The sequence below is a fragment of the Urocitellus parryii genome, chromosome 4 (genome assembly GCF_045843805.1).
Source record: "Urocitellus parryii isolate mUroPar1 chromosome 4, mUroPar1.hap1, whole genome shotgun sequence".
NCBI lineage: Eukaryota > Metazoa > Chordata > Mammalia > Rodentia > Sciuridae > Urocitellus > Urocitellus parryii.
Window position 1 is genome coordinate 184,002,565 of NC_135534.1, and position 18,518 is coordinate 184,021,082.

General features: G+C 34.4%; 1 protein-coding gene and 1 pseudogene across 1 annotated transcript; both read left to right on the forward strand.

Moving 5' to 3' along the window:
- The first annotated feature begins 268 nt into the window (after positions 1-268).
- Positions 269-1,213, forward strand: LOC113175506 (olfactory receptor 13D1-like). The gene has a single exon (XM_026379778.2). It carries the CDS (start codon positions 269-271, stop codon positions 1,211-1,213), a length of 945 nt encoding a protein of 314 aa, XP_026235563.2.
- A 15,425-nt stretch (positions 1,214-16,638) lies between these two features.
- On the forward strand, positions 16,639-18,518 carry LOC113175732 (WW domain-binding protein 11 pseudogene; annotated as a pseudogene).

An 18,518-nucleotide genomic window follows, 5' to 3' on the forward strand; every position in this document is an offset into this window, starting at 1 on the left:
AAGATTATATGTAATCACAAGCCTAGAACGTCTCAGCACAATTCCAAATCTATGCTGCTGTGTGAAGCTAGGTAGTATTACCTATCTTTCAGTGCCTCTTTCTTCATTAGCAAAATTAATATACTATCCCTGCTGATTCCAGGACATTTTATAAAACTAAAAATAATAATAATAATAATGGAAGAGAAATGATTAGATATATCTACATCAAAAAGTCAGATTTTCCTGATTCATGTCCTCATATGAACTCTGTAGATGACAAGGACACATGAAGATGGGGAATTATTCTGCAGTGACTGAATTCCTTCTGGTGGGGCTTTCTCAATACCCAGAACTCCAGAATTTTCTCTTTGTGCTCTGCCTCATCATGTACAAGATTATCCTACTAGGAAACAGTCTCCTCATTATCATCAGCATTCTGGATCCTTGCCTCCATACTCCCATGTACTTCTTTCTTGGAAATCTCTCATTCTTAGACATCTGTTACACATCATCAACTATTCCCCAAATGCTTATTATATTTATGTCAGAAATAAAATCCATCTCCTTTCTTGGATGTGCTCTGCAGATGGTTATCTCCCTTGGCTTGGGCTGCACTGAATGTATCCTCCTGGCTGTGATGGCCTATGACAGGTATGTAGCCATCCACAACCCACTGAGGTACCCCATCATCATGAACAAGGTGTTATACATGCACTTGGCTGCGTGGTCCTGGGCCATAGGCTGCATGAACTCCTTAGTGCAAACAGTCATGACAATGGTGTTGCCTTTCTGTGGTAACAATGTTATTGATCATCTTACCTGTGAGATCCTGGCTCTTCTAAAACTTGTGTGCTCAGATATATCAATGAATGTGCTTATTCTGACAGTGGCAAGTGTTGTTTTATTGGTGATTCCTCTGCTGTTAATTTTTGTGTCCTATATTTTCATTCTCTCTTCCATCCTAAAAATTAATTCTGCTGAGGGGAGAAAAAAAGCCTTTTCTACCTGTTCAGCCCACCTGACTGTGGTGATCTTATTCTATGGGTCAGCCCTTTTTATGTACATGAAACCCAAGTCAAAGAACACCAAAGTATCTGATGAAATCATTGGACTGTCTTATGGAGTGATAACCCCAATGTTGAATCCCATCATCTATAGCCTGAGGAATAAGGAAGTAAAAGAGGCTCTGAAGAAAATTTTGAAAAGACACTTGCATCTAACAAAAGTATGAAAGGCCTTGAAACGTGATTCTGTCAACACAGGATCAGATCAGGTGTATTATAGTCACAGAAAAAGTCTTCTTGTAAGGCCATACATACGACTCCGTTCTTTTCAACATGGAATGCTCATATAAAGCTTCTGAATATTGTCTTGTTTGCAGACTCTGTATGTACACGTCTCCTCTAATTAGTCCCTATACACCTTTCTATCATATGAGTCTTATCCTCTCTGCCTTCTGGTATCTCATCTCTCCTATTTTTCTTTCTTCCTTATTTTTCAATCTCTCTGCTCCTTTTCCTTCTCCCTTTTGTCCTTCCTCTCCTCCCTCTGTCATCTATTTACTTTTCTCTTCCTTTGTCCTCTTAGTCTCCTTTCTCAATCATTTTAAATTGAACATATGTGTGTGTGTGTGTGTGTGTGTATTTTTTTTTTTTGTCTTGCACAGTCTCTTCTGGTAAAAGTATCCTTCTTTTGATGAGTCAACGGTCCATCCATTTAAGTTTATGTGCTTCTAGACAGGGCTGATCCAATCCTTTGTAAATAGTGGAAAGAACTGAACATTGGCCTAGTCAATTAAAAACAAAATCCTTCTTGCCACAGTGATTCATTCAGCATTTCAAGTGAGCCAAGTCAGGCTAATCAAACTCAATCCAAGGTTATTGTCCCTATAGGAGAAAAAAAAGGGAACACTTCGGGCTAGAGTTGTTAAACATGGAGAGAATGCTTCTGGAGCCAATCTTTGCCCATACATGGAGAAAGTCTAAATGAAAAATCAGAGTTGTGAGAAGGAGGGGGAGAGGATGTCCGATGCAGTTACTTTAACTCCTTGATCAAGCTGTGTCTAAAATCAAATTCACAAATGTTCTTTTGGTTATATGAGTAACTAAATCACCTTTCTATTAAAAACTAACTTTAAATTAGATTATTAATTACTTAGAATCAAACAGTTGTAACTAATGCATTATTTTCTCACCTCTCCATATATATTTTTGAAGCAAAAAATTATGGGTATATATAATTTAAGTAGTCCCAAATTCTCCAGCACTCAGCGGTCTTCCTTTTTCTTTCATTAACTAATTTATAATCATATACTTTTAATTCTTCATGCAGGTAAATACTCTAGTCACCTCCCCAATAATTTCTAAGCAGTGTTTACTTTTTCCTACATTCTGATTTTCATTGATCCCAGATTATTATTCTAAACTTTACTACCATTCCTGTGGGTAATCCGATATGCCTCTCTGTTTTTAAACTCTCAACAGTATATTTTGCCCACAAATAATAGACATAACTATCCTAAATACCCAATTCTAAAGATCACAATATTTAACATCTTTCTTTAGACTGAAAAATAAGATTGATGATACAGCAAGAAAAAGAAAAATATTAAACATCACTGGTTTTGTTATCTCTTAGCCATGCCCAGGGCCCCTCTCAAGTCTATTTTCCTCTTTATCACTTTCCTGCTACCAGGTTGATAGTGTCTATTCATTTTAAAAAGAACAGTGCTTAATCACCAGGAAATTGGGCCTTAATGATTTTAAAATATCTGTAAGTCCAATCTATAAGAACCTGAATGATGAGTTCTGTTTGAAAATATATCAAGCTGCACACTTAGGATTTGTCCACTCTCAAAAAAGATCCAATAAAGAAATATACAACCCATTGCCTGCCTCACATTATGAATATTAGGATAATCATCACAGCCCTTCTAAAACTAGGATCTACATGATTCATTCTTAACAAAGGAAGAACCATGATTGGAATCCAGCAATCCAAATTACTTTTAACATCCTTTATTTGAGTTTCTTATAAGCTCCAATACTACGGCAATATTTTTTAAAATCCCCTTGTATTTCAGCTCACAGCTGATCTGGAGCATCTATTTCCACCATTTACTAAGACCAGTCTTCTTACAGTTTCCACCTTTTCTTTTTCCATTCCATTCTTCCTTAATAAGGATAGTTTTTTTATTTAAAATAGTGTGCCCCCTGAGAGAAAAAAAAATTAGAGAATCATGGATTTTAAAAGAATTGAGCAATTTAACCCTTAAATTCTGGGTTGAAAGATGTTAAAATTCTTGAGAAGTTTTATTTTACTATATTATTTATCAACATAAACTTAGCTTTTTTGCCACACTTCACAGATGTTATCTTTTTACCACTCTATCAACTTTTCCAAGAAGAAATTATTTCTTTCTCTTCTATTCTAACATAGGTTTTATAATTTGCCTCCATTACATTTCTTGTTTTATGTTTTATAGTTATTCAGTGTAGCACAGGTGGAGGAAGGGCTTAGAAGTCAAGAAGAAATGATTATGAACTACAGTTAACTAGAATTATGAACTTTTATTTATTAGATTCTATATTTCCCATAAACTAAAATGTTGAATTTCATACCTAGCTCGGGGTGGTGGGGAGTGTTATGATTGAATTAAAAAATGCAAAATATTTTATTCAGTACTTTTTAATGTCATGCAATGAAACATGCACATTCCTCATACTTGTACACATATACAACTATCTCTTCTAATAGCCCCTGAATTTCTTAAAGGCAAGATATGAAAGTAATATTTATTTAAAAGACCTTGTTATCCAGAAAAAAAACAGGCATTTATTGTGAATGTGTGTTGAATAAATGTGACTGTCTTTCTTATGCTATAGGTAAATAAGGATATTTGCCATTGCTTAAATAATCCCTACAATTGCCATTCACTTACACTAAAATTGCCCTCCCTGTAATCTACCTATAAAAACTCAAACTGCCTCTCAAAACTATCTCCTCTGACTTAAAAGACTTCTTAAAAATCCTAGCACAACTCTTATTTCTTCTTCCACTATTAAATTTCTATAGCAAACTGTTTAGTTTTTGGTATATTTATCTGGTTAAGATTTATATTCTCTTCATGATAAACCTGCTATTCATTGAAATTTTACTAGGAGAAAAGCCTCCAACTTGTCTGGTCTTGAAATCCCACAATTATTAACAAAGCGGGCTTCGATGAATACATTAACTGTATCATTATATAGTGTCTTTTTTATGAAATTTATTCACTTAAGGGAATTTCATTAACACAGAATATGGGAAGTATGACTGTGATAAATGTAATACAACTACTATAGCAAAAATCCTGGTTAAACTAACATATCCTGTTTTACATGTATTGGTTTTGTTTTTGTTTTTAATTCTGGTCATCATAAAATTGATAACAGGTTGGCTTAGTCTACCTAATCCATTTACAAGTACATCTAATCACTGAGCTAGTTATAGAGTGTATTATAACTGACAATAACCAAAAGAAAAAGACATTTATATGAAGAACAATGTGTGCCTCAGCCCTGAGATCTAGCATAATAGGTATTTTAAATATAACCAGTCCAAAACAGAATCAATGGATTCTCCTATCCTCAAACTACTCCTCAAGTCTTGCTCATCTCGGGACGTATAACACCACACAGGAATGCCCATCCAACCCACTACCACAATATACTGTGATCACCTCCATTGCTACCATACTATTCCAAGCCACATGGTCTCACCTATGCTAATGCAAAGGCTTCCCAAATCCCTTTACAGACTTTTGTTGTCCACAACTCCACTTTTGTTCTCCCACAATTCATTCTTTGCACAGCAGACAGAGTGTTGTTTTTAGAATAGTACATATTTAGCCCATAGAACAAATAAAAACTATCAATGGTATTTTTAAAATCAGAATAGTGGCTGTCATTGTGGGGGAGGGGTGATTTCAGGTATCAACTGGGCTGGGGCATGAGGGAACTTTTCTGAGGTTATGTTAATATTCTATAACTTGATATGCATTTCAGTGAAACAGGCATGCATTTGTCAGAATGTTGTTACATTCATATTTGTTGAATACAATTGATTAAATGAAAAACTAATATTAAACTCTAGTTAATAATAAACATGCTAAGTTATTTAAAGAAAAGTACAATGATATCTATAGTTAGAAATACACTCAAAAAATTACTTGAATTAATGGAGGGATACACAGATGGATAAATACACAGCATGATATAAGAAAATCTGGTAAAATATTGATGGCAGATGTAAGTTGATGGGTATATAATGTTTAACAAATATTTTTTCAGTTTTTGTTTATGTTTCAAATTTTCATAATACGGTAACCAAAAAAATATATCATTAATCTGTCAGGAATACACCTTTGAATGAATTTGGTATCCATGATGACACAAGGACAGAATTTGGATCCTAAATGATATCATTATAAATTCTTTTAAACTTAGTTTAAGAAGAATTTCTACTATTTTAAAAGGGAAAACTTTTTAATGGATTATTTACAACTTTTACAAAAGAGAAATTAAAAATAAATTTTAGTGGTCCCTATGAAACTTAATTTCCTATACTGAACTCTTGTCAGGGTTTTAGTCACTAATCCTAGGGGAATGAGCACAATGGGAGAAGAAAAGTGAAGAAAAGAAGGAGATCAGATGATTTACTAGAATCAAATTGTAAGATAATAAGAAAAAGAGAAAACAATAAATTTCTTTGAAATGATGGAAGTTTGATGGTGGTCATTCATGTGTCTTTGGTTATTTCTGACAGAACTAATGATTCCCCAGGCATATCAGACTGTATAGACTTTAGCGGTTGGCTTTAAAGTTGGCTCTTCCTACAGTATTTACTTTTTAAGTATACATTTTCAATACAATTAAGGCCAAGAAATTTTGATGTTTACACAAGACATTTGCCTATACACCTTGTAACACTGCTACCCTTAAAACAATAAAGTTACAAGATCACATTTCCCAGAGTTTTTTCTGACTTGGAACCTCTATAAAAAATAAGTTGAAGTTTATTTCAAGCAATTAATATATAAGCTAGCTGAATTATTTCTATCCCATGCTACTTACATTCTCACACAAGATAGGTGACAAAAATTATTTTAAATATGAGTTACTATTGGGTGAGGCTAACATAAATGGACAGTGGTTATATTATAATAATAATTTGGGTGATTACAGAACACAGGTGTTAATATATAGGCTGTACTCTATATCATTATATAAAATGGGAAATGAGACTACTCTACATAATGAATACTAATGATATTGGTGATGAAAGGCCTACTGAGTATAAATTTTATGCTCTGGGTTCAGAAGGAATGATGTCTTTGTGAGAAATTCATGAAGATTTAGGTATCTTAATGTCTTGTACTCTCTCATACAGTGGAATGATATTCGGGAACAAAAAAGCAAACAAACAACCCCTGGCAAATACCAAATTAATTATGTAAGATTCATAAAGCAAAACAGATCTCAAGAGAGTGACCTATATTTTCTAGCTATGAACAAGGCTAGGAAATTTTATTATGTTCTTAAACTAGCTGTCTTATTACAATAGTGAAGTCATAGAATGATTATGTATAAATATATAATGTGTACAAAACTACATAATGTTTTGATATGTATATTATGACATTGGTATTTACCTTACATCTATTCTTTAAGATGTTTAAGATGCCAAGTTATGAAATATAGAATTGACTTTTTAGCTTTGCAACATAAAGAGTAAAATGATAACACCTAGAATAAGATTCTGTCTGAAGAAGACACCTTTCTGGTTTTTTGTATGTGCAATGCAGTCTAGGTTTGTAGTAAAATTTTGCAGGCTCATTTAAATTTTAAAATCTAAACTTATGAAAGGTGGTTTCAGTTCATCATTTTTATAATATGTAACAATGATTACATAATGCTTACAACTAAGTAATTCACTTTTAAAAAGTAAATACAAGTGTATAAGCATGTTTATAAATAAGCAAAATGTAATAGTAAAAATAAATGCCTAAAAGGAAACCTGGAAATTGGTCTAAGAAAGTCATGATGCTTCCCACATAGAATACTATTCCAGCTCTTTATAACTGAAACTCAGTTTGCTCTTAATAATGAATGATATTATCATATCTTAATATCATATAGCAGCATTTATTTTCTGAGATGCTTCAAAATAACAAAAAAAAAGTCAGCAATAAACACAGGGCTTCAGGTCAATGGAATAATTTCTTTAGATTATCCAAACAAATAACTGAAAACTGGGAATTCTATATCAAATTAAACTTGCATGAGAGAAGGCAAAATAAAGACATTTTTAGGGAAAAAATAAAAAAGATTTTTACCACCCAGACAATACTAGCAACAAAAAATTCCTTAGCTTAAAGAAATGAAAATACAGTAAACAAAAAAATTACTAAATACATATCTACACTGTCACTAGTTTTGTAAGAGAAAGAAAGAAATGAAAGATGTACTTAAAAACAAGGTAAAAAAGAATAGACACAATATGAAAGATGATAAGAGAGGTTAAATGTGAACATTTTAAGGCCCTTGTATATCCATCTTTAAAAGTTAGGGCAATTGTGTGTGGGAGGTGGGGGTAGGGAATGTGCTTGCATAGTAGAAAATGTTTTAAAATGCAATAAAATGTTTATGAAATTGAGGATACATTAAGAAAGAAAACAAGTTTCAATGATTACCAAAGACATTCAAACCACAATCCATGGTTACAATGTAACACACATTATAAATTCACATCAACAATACCTAACAATAAAACAGGGTTTCTCCCAAGATGCAGGGAAATCTTAACTTTAAAAAATACAACAGCACAATTCACTATAATATTAATTGAAGAATTAAAAACAAATGATAATTTCAGTAAACGCAGAAAAATATTTTGATAACATTCCCTATTCATTCATAATTGTAAAAGGTAAATAACTTAGCAAACTAGAAAGAGAAGATTTCCTTAATAACCTCATAAAAGATAACGAAAACTTACAATTAACAAAATGTTTTAAAGTTCCAAACAAGATGAGGATGCCTGTTTTTACATCCCATATTCAACGTTGCAGAGGTCCTACTGCACCATAGAGAAAGGGAGATGAGGAGGGTAAAATAGGATGAGGAGAGTAAGTGAAAGAAGGAAAAATGGAGAGAAAAAATGAAAAATAGAATGATAGGGAGGACACAAGGAAGAAAATAAGGAAGGGCAAGAAGAAGAAAGGAAGTGACAGGAAGTGTGAAGACTGGAAAGACAGAAACAAAACTGTCATTACTGCCTGAAAATAAGTCTGTCTACATAGAAAGTCAGAAAATAAAAATCTGTAAAAAGAAAAAATTTAAACTCACAAGAGTCTCTGGCATGGCTGCCAAGCACAAGTATCAATGTATAAAATTCAGTAGTAATTATGTAACACTTACAAATGGTTAGAGAACATACTTGGAGAGCATATGAGGAAGCTGAGCACAGTGGTATATTCCTATAATCCCAACTACTCAGGAGGCTAAGGCAGCTTCACAAGTTCAAGGTCTGCCTCAGTGTCTCAAGGTAAAAAAATAAAAGGGTTGGGGATAAAGCTCATGGGTAGAGCACCCCTGGTTTCAAAATCCAGTACCATGGGGTAGGATGGGGTGCGAAAGAAAAGATGAGGGGAGGGGTGGAGGAGAAAGAAAGGATATCAAAACCAAAAACTTACAAAAAGTATAAAGTGCCCCTGAACAAAACTTCACAAAGAATTTTTGAAGAAAAATATTAATTTTCATTAAAAAACACTACACAAAACCTCTCATAAGCTGGGTAAAGAAACTCAAAAATAAATATGCAAATTCATCCCAATTTTCTCTACATTCAATTAACAAAATTTCAATCAAAATATACTTGAGATATTTTTAATTTCTTAAGTTTAACAAGTAATTGTTTACAAATAATTGACTGTGAAGTAGGATCAATCAGGAATAGCCAAGACAATGTTGTAATAATAAATGAATATATACTCTGCCAAAGACAAGATGGATAAAAAGCAACAGTAATTCTGGTTTCTTACCTCTGGCACAGTTCAACACGAATATAACAATGTAATAGACTACAGCTAGCAGAAATAATCTGCGTTTAGGTGGAATTTTGTATCCTAAACTAATGGTATTTGATTTAAGTTGACATTACAAATCAGTAAGGAATGATCAACTATTTAATAACTTTTGCTTTAATAATGGCCTACTAATATTGAAAAAAATCAAATTAAATCTATACATTACACTGTGACCACAGTAAGAGTAAGACAGATTAAATATTTAAGGATTGAAAGCAAAACTGTACATCTGGTAGAAAATATTAAAGCATCTTCATACACAAGAAATGTAAAAGTATAACATAATAGGGCCAAAAAGAAGCAGAAAATATAAAAGACTAATAAATTTAGAAACTTTTATATGGCAAAATAAACTCCTAAAAAATTTAAATAATAACCACAAATAAAAGCCTAGATCAATAACACGTAGATATTAGAATCCATATTTTTTTGTTTTGTTGTTTGTTAATTTTCAGTGCTGGAGACTGACCTCAAGGCCTTACGCATCTTAAGCATATGCTCTACTACTAAGCTGACCTACCAAACTTCAGAACATTAAAAACAAAAAATCCCATTCAAATCAATATGAAAAACATGACCAGAAAAACGAATGTGGGAGAAGAATATAAACAGGGACATCAACAAAAAGGAAAATAATATGGCCTATAAATGCGTGAAAAGATGCTTGATCGGGGGATAGTAGAGGATAGGAAAGGCAGCAGAATACAACAGACATGAGTATATCAATATGTAAAGCAATGAAGTGTAACTGATGTGATTCTGCAAGCTGTATACGGGGTAAAATGGGAGTTCATAACCCGCTTGAATCAAAATGTGAAATATGATATATCAAGAACTATGTAATGTTTTGAACAACCAACATTTAAAAAAATAAATAAATAAATCTAAAAAAAAAAAGAAAAGATGCTTGATCACAAGAAATCCGAGAAATAGATATTATACCAATAAGACATTTCTAACCCCTCTGGTGTGCAAATATGAAAGTCTTACAAGAATTGGCAAAAATGTGAAGAAAGAGGAAATTCTCTTCACTGCCTATGGAAATATGAATAGAAGCTATGAACAGAAATTGACAAAGTAATTCTACTTACATCAGTGTTGCCAAGAATATATCTATGAAGTTTCTCATTAAAACATTATTTACAAAATAAATATACAAGATCACTTAACAGAAAAGGGGAAGAAATAAATAAGAACCAGCTCACACACTCAAGCACTAAATTATAGGAGCACAATGAAAATGCCTAAGCCAATTCTAAACTATTTGGCTGTCCCTGGCAAGCTACTTAATATCTTTGAGCTTGTTTGCTGTTTGTGGGTTAAATCTGTAAGATATAAACATCAACATCACAAAGTGAAATGAACAAGAGTATGAAGGGATTAAGTAAAAGATTCGTTAACAGATCTATAAAATATTATGTATAATAGAATCTAATTTTCTCATCTGTGAGATAGGTATAAGTGATATTCTCTGAAAGAAAAGGGAACAGAAATATATGCTTATAAAATATATTTTTATTACAACCACTGTTAAAAAATGAGAAGGGCAGCTAAATAGGTCAGAGGATTAACCAATCAAATGAGGGCTCAGCACATGTTAAACAGGTAATTATGAAAGAGCCTCTATAACATGGATTGTCAGAAATACTTCTTTCCAAGAAACAAAGGCTTAGAAACAACTGATTTCCAATTAAAAGGGGTATAAAACAGGAATTATACCGAAGTAGCCTTTAAAGTTATGACTTTAACTTTCCTTCTTTTTGGTTTTTAATTTATGCTAAGTGAGCGAAGCCTCCAAAACCTCTAAAGGAATAGGAAAATTGGGAAATATATATTTTTTCTCTTTTTAATTTATTTGTTCTTTTAAAATATACATGACAGTAGAGTGCATTTTGACATATTACACATATATGGAGTATAACTTCCCATTCTTGTGGTTGTATATGATAAGGAGTTATACTGATCATGTATTCATATATGAACTAGGAAAGTTATTTTTAACAATAATTGTCCAGATATGTGAAGAAATTCATTTTGAATATGAAGCCTACTGTTAAGAGCCCTATTACACTACTTTGAAAACATAATTTGAAATGTTTTTCAGTCAAAATTTTTATCTAAAGCGTTCTGATTTTCCACAAATTATGTGTGTCAACCTTCATAAGAGATAGAAGAACATCTGAACTTAGATCATAGAGTGTATGGACACATCTCAGGCAGTATCCTTAAACACCTAATGAGTCCCACAAGCACATGAATTGATGCTCCATTCCTCAACACAATATTGAGACTAGGTAAAACAGAACAAATTATAAAAATGTAAAAGCGTTCAAGAGGGCCAAGAGAAGCTAAAAGAAGTTAAAAATTGAATTACTAGCCCAGGTGCGGTGGCACACGCTTATAATCCCAGTGGTTTGGGACGCTAAGGCAGGAAGAACTTAGAGTTCAAAGACAACCTCGGCAAAAGTAAGGCACTAAGCAACTCAGTGAGACTCTATCTCTAAATAAAATACAAAACTTGGCTGGGGATGTGGCTTAGTGGTCAAATGCCCCTGAGTTCAAACCCTGGTACAATTTAAAAAAAAAAGAAACAAGAATAAAAAAATTAATTTCTCAGCTATTAGGTACCTAGGACAACTTGTGGAGGTAAAGAGAAATAAATACTTTGGAGAGTACTGGATACAGGTGTTTTGGGGGTGTTCATGAAAAAATGTTCCAGGCTGTGTACAAGTGCATAAAGATAGAAGGAATCTCAACTTATACCTAGGAAAGAAACAAGCCATATTTAATTAAATAAAAATCTAAAAAAAAATAACAAAAGATCTAGTCACAGATTATTCAAAGCAAAAGATTTGCAAAGCCATACTTGGAAAATGTTTGCATTTATTGATAACAGGTTTTAAAATGTCATTGGCACTAAAATTCACTTTCCAAAGCAAAACCTAAAGAAAGTTAATTCATTTTTAATATTTAAAAATGATATAATGCATATCCATTCAATGCATGTTTTAGTAATAAAAATACTTTGTTGTATTAATAAAGACATTAGAAATTTTACAATTCAATATTTAAATTTTTCTATCACTTATTCTAATAATAGCAACAAAGAAACTGACAAAGACATACCAAGACTTGTTGACAAACTCAAGAACAGGGATACATGTATGAATACATCACAATGAATTCCACTTTTATGTAAAAATATCTGTAAATAAATGAAGGAAGACCTGAAAAGTAAAGCAAGGATTAAGGGGTTTGGAAGGAGCACTAGGAAATGTATTGGAGCAAATGATGTAACGTACATTTCTGAATATGTCACAATGAACCCCACTGCTATGTATAATTACAGTACACTAGTAAAATACATTTTTAAAAAGAAGAGGAGGGATGCAGTGGCTAGTTTTATTTTCCTCCCAAAAACATTTAATTCAAAATTCAACACACAACAGTTACCTAACAAATATCTAGTGATTCGAGTAAGATTCTATAAGGAAAAGTGAATGTAAGATTTTATTTTTTTAATACCAATTACTGTTAATAATAATGCAACTTCTAACTTTACTGCAGTTTTTTAATATAATCTAGCATTACACACACACACACACACACACACACACACCTGAAAGTAAAATCCCCAGTCAATATCTGTAGCTTATATCAAGGAAAATTAAAAGACACAAACATATACACACATACACCAAAAATAGATACACATGCTCAAAAGCCTAATGAAGGAAGGGTTGGTCTATGTCTCCATCTACTGACTACATAACACTAAAAACAAGAAAGTACTTACCTAGGGATATAGCTCTAGAACATAAACACCTAGAGTTGAACTGTGGCTGCTGCCCACCTACTCAGTTGGGCAAGGATTGAATCCACTCTCCTGCTTCCTTCTATACAGTTGTATAAGTCCAGCCTTTGGATGAAACCAAGCAGGAACATCATCAAGTAGACTACACCCTGCACCACCTTATAATTTACACCATTTTGCAATTCATACCTATTTATAGTAACAGGTGTAAAAATGTATCTTCACACTTATAAGACCAAATTGGCAAAAATAAAAAATTAGTCAGATAAACCTCATACACTGCTATTAAGAGTATAAATTTCTAAAATATTTTGTCACTACTTGGTAAAGATTAATGTGAATATAATTTATGACCCAGGATTTCCACTGCAAGGTATGTATTCTAGAGCAGTAGTTTGTAATCTCTAGTACACACAGAGCCAAAGGGAGTCTATTGAGGACTCTCTAGATCTAGTAACTTGCATAGTTAATGGTTGTGTATTTATTGTCACTTACTTCTAATTGAAATGAAGCATTTCCTTTGTTAATAAAGGGAGGTAATAAACCATAATATTATTAGCAGAACTTCTTTCTTAGTAAATAAAATCATAGATATTGTCAAACTTCATTAACAGGTCCTGCAAATACAACAACATTTTTAGGCTCATCATAATTTAAAATTATATCTCTTACACCCACCACTAGATCTTTTTATTTAGTGCCCTGATAAAGATACATGTCCATTTCTTCTTGAAAATTTTGCTGTTATATTTTAATTATTCTAGTTCAACTTTTTCTAAGTATTTGTTTTCTTTGTAACCTATGCATTTGCCATATACTTAGAAACCTAGATATGCATAGGCTCACAAGTTTGACAAAGGGTTTTATGACACAAGAAAAGATTAGGAATACCTACTCTAGAGAAATACTTCTGGTGAAAGCAGGAAAGAACTACAAAGACATTCAAATAGCTGTGTACATAATCATCAAACATGCAAAAAAATAAGGTATATTCATACTTTAATAGGTATGTAATAAATTACAATGCAACAGAAAAGTAAATGAATTACTGCAACTGCATTAATGTGCACAATTTTCAAAAGCCTAAAGTTAAAATAAAGAATCATGCAACAAAATAATAAAAACAGTCTGATTAGATTTGAAGAACAATCTAAGATAAACAAAATAATATAATGTTCAAAGTTATATACCTATGAATTTGAATTTTAAGGAAAATCAATGTAATGATTAATTCAAAATTCAGGTAGGGTGTGGTAGGGAGAATTGACCAGAAAAGAGAACTGACCAGAATTGAACTTCTAAGTTGCTGGCAATATCTCCTATTTCTAATAATGGCAGGAACACAAGCATTCACAATGACTCAGTAAGAAAGAGATATTGAATCCATGAAACAAAATTAGGATAATATTTCTGATGACAGTCAAAATAGGGAAAAAAAGAGACATTCTAGAGAAAGAAGTTAAAAAAATAAACTACTGAAAATAAATATTATGAGACTAGAGGTTTAAAATTTTTGCAAATAAACTAGAAGGAAAAACGTGGGACATTTATCACTCCCAAAATACACACACACACACACACACACACACACACACACACTCACACACACAATTTTTTTAAAAAAATTTTAGTTGTTAATTGGCCTTTATTTACTTTATTTATTTATATGTGGTGCCAAGAATCATGCCTCTCCACCACTGAACTACAACTCCAACCCCTCCACATGCAATTTTTTTAAAAAAGGAAAAAAAAATAGAGGATCAAGTAACAACCTAGTGTTTGAATATCAGAAATTCCAGAGACAAGGCAGGGGGGAATCCAAGATCCAAAAAAGAAAATAAGTTTTTCAGAATTTAAGATTTACAGATTGAGGGCTGGGGATGTGGCTCAAGCGGTAGCGCGTTCGTCTGGCATGCGTGCAGCCCGGGTTCGATCCTCAGCACCACATACAAAGATGTTGTGTCTGCCGAAAACTAAAAAGAAATTTAAAAATATTTTTAAAAAAAGATTTACAGATTGAGAGCATCTATTATATAAGGAATGATGGATTTTAAAAAAATCCTATTCTGAAGAACATGATTGTGAAATTCTGATCTGGACAAAGAAAAAATCATAATAGCTTACAGAATGAGGAACAAATCATATACAAAGAATTAGGAAGCAAAATGACATGAATTTGTCACCACAACTTATAATACAATATACATTGCCTTCATAAATATGAGGAAAAATGATTTTCAATATAGAATTTATACCCAATGAAACTATAAGGGGGTTGGTAATGTATTATTATTATTATTATTATTATTATTATTATTATTTTAGAGATACAACTCTGTAAAGTTTCATCTCCTTTTCCTAAAATTATAAGTTAAAAAAATTCCAATATCCTAGAAACAAAGGTCCAGCACAAGGTAAATGAGATTCCCAGTAGTGCCAGTGAAAGGACATCCCAGAATCCCTGTGGACCCTCTTAGAGAACAAGAAGCTGACACCTGCGCGAGGAACTAGGAGACCTGAGATGTTGACACTGATAAACTGATTAATCATATTGAAAGGAAATTTATGCTTTTGGCAAAGAATTTGGTGATTAATGTCAGAAGTAGAGCTGGGGATCTAACTCATTGGCAGAGAGCTTGCCTAGCATGTGCGACACCTTGAGTTTGATCCCTGGTACCACAAAAAAATAAATAAATAAAATGAATGTCAGAAGTAAGGAAAACAATACAAACAAAATCAGACAGAGACAGAAACATACACAGAGACAGAGAAGGAGACAGAAAAATAGCCTCCTCCTATTTATTTAGATTATAGTCATATAGAAGATGATTTATTTTTATTATTATTAATACATGTTAATTGTACTGGGTCTCACTGTGGCATTTCCTTACTTGGATATACAGTACCTTGATCAGGACTGTCCTCTCTTCTACCCTCTCCTTCTCCCCTCTCTCCTACTACCTCTTACCCACTTATTCTGATTTTTTCCCTAATAGCCCCTCTTCTACTCTGAGGACATCTTTTTTTTGTTTTTGTTTTTGTTGTTGTTTTAGTTTTCAAATATGAGAGAAAACATGCAATACTTGTCTTTATGCAACTGGCTTATTTCACTTAACATGATGTACTCCAGTTCCTTGCATTTTCCTAGCAGATGATTTCTCATATAAAACAAATCCAGAGAAGGGCAGTCAGAGCTCCTAGTAGAGTTCTCCAGGGCATCAGAAACCTAAGCTTCGCCCCTTATTCCACTTTCAAGAGCATGTGCCTTCTACCTCATAGACCAAAGACCAAGCCACTACATCCACATTTCAGCAAGCAGAAATGAGGAAGAAATGAAAAAGGAAACAACACCTTCCTTCTTCCCCCATACCTCTAGACCACTTACAGGTCATTAATGCACTGATATTTCTCACTAGCCAGGACTATCACATGACCACACCAAACTAAGGGTTCAATTACTCATTTAAGAAAAGATTCAAACTATACAAAGAACTAAAAAACAAAACAAAAAATGATGAATGAGCAAAAGAACTGGCATTTCACAAAAGAAGAAATACAAATGTCCAACAAAAATGTATGCAAAAAAAGGAGGTGAAGGCCCCTACGAAGTGAAAAGGGCTCAGAATCGCCCCCTCCCTGCTTCTTGCAGTCCTGGGAGCCCAGCAGTACTGTTTCTTTTTTTTAAGTGAATAAGTGAACCATACATATTGTCAACATGGGACGGAGATCAACATCATCCACCAAAAGTGGAAAATTTATGAACCCTACAGACCAAGCCTGAAGGGAAGCCTGGAAGAGAGAATTTAAAAAGAACAAAAAACAGCGCATGATGGTACAGCTGCAGTTTTGAAGATGAAAGATCCCAAACAAATTATCCAGGACATGGAGAAATTGGATGAAATGGAGTTTAACCCAGTGCAACAACCACAGTTAAATGAGAAAGTACTGAAAGACAAATGTAAAAAGCTGCGTGAAACTTTTCAACGTATTCTGCGACTTTATGAAAAAGAGAATCCAGATATTTACAAAGAATTGAGAAAGCTAGAAGTAGAATATGAACAGAAGAGGGCTCAACTTAGCCAATATTTTGATGCTGTCAAGAATGCTCAGCATGTGGAAGTAGAGAGTATTACTTTGCCAGATATGCCACATGCTCCTTCTAACATCTTGATCCAGGACATTCCACTTCCTGGTGCCCAGCCACCCTCCATCCTAAAGAAGACCTCAGCCTATGGAACCCCAACTCATGCAGTTTCTATCCTTCCTCTTCTTGGACATGGTGTTCCACGTTTGCCCCCTGGCAGAAAACCTCCCAGCCCTCTACCTGGTCCACCTCCTCCCCAAAGCAAAGTGGGCTTTGCTCTAGATCTTCCCCCTCGTAGGCGAGATGAAGACATGTTGTATAGTCCAGAACTTGCTCAATGGGGCATGATGATGATGTGTCCAGTACTAGTGAAGATGATGGCTATCCTGAGGACATGGATCAGGATAAGCCGATGACAGCAGTGATGACAGTGACACTGACAGATCAGATGGAGAAAGTGAGGGGGATGAATTTGTGCACCGTGATGATAGTGAGAGAGACAATAATGAAGGAAAAAATGTCAGGTCTGAGTGTACGATTTGAAGATATGCCTGGAAAATCAAGGAAGAAAAAGAAGAACATGAAGGAGCTGACTCCTCTTCAAGCCATGATGCTTTGAATGGCGGGTCAGGAAATCCCAAAGGAAGGACGGGAAGTAGAGAAATTTTCAAAGGATGATGATGGAGATGATTCTGATGATTCTGAAGCAGAAAAACAACCACAAAAACAGCATAAAGAGGATCCTCATTCTGATGACCCCTCTATTGCTTCTTCATAGTAGCAGGCTCCCCCGCAGTCTGTTCCTCCTTCTCAGATACAAGCACCTCTCATGCCAGGACCACCTCCTCTTGGACCACCACCTGCTCCACCTTTACAACCTCCTGGACCACCCCCAGGGGTTCCTCCATTTTTGAGACCTCCTGGAATGCTAGGACTCCAAGGGCCTTTACCATGACTTTTACCTCAAGGACCACCACCAGGCCGACCCCCTGGCCCTCCCCCAGGTCCACCTCCAGGTCTGCCTCCTGGCCCTCCTCCTCGGGGACCCCCACCAAGGGTACCTCCCCCTGCACCTCCAGGCATCCCTCCTCCTCTCCCTGGCAATATGTGCCCACCTTTGGTGCCTCCACTTGAACCTACCCCACCTGGGCTTTTCCACCGTCTCCCTTGCCGAATCCGGGGGTGTTGAGTGCCCCACCCAACCTGATTCAGCGACCCAAGGCAGATGATACAAGTGCAGCCACCATTGAGAAGAAAGCCATAGCAACCATCAGTGCCAAGCTACAGATCACTAATCCCAAGGCAGAGATTACTCGATTTGTGCCCACTGCACTGAGGGTATGTCGGGAGAATAAAGGGGCTACTGCGACTCCCCAATGAAAGTCAGAGGATGATTCTGCTGTGCCTCTTGCCAAAGCAGCCCCCAAATCTGGTCCTTCTGACCCTATCTCAGTACAAACTAAGGATGTGTTTATGAAGCTTTCATGAAAGAAATGGAAGGGCCGCTGTGA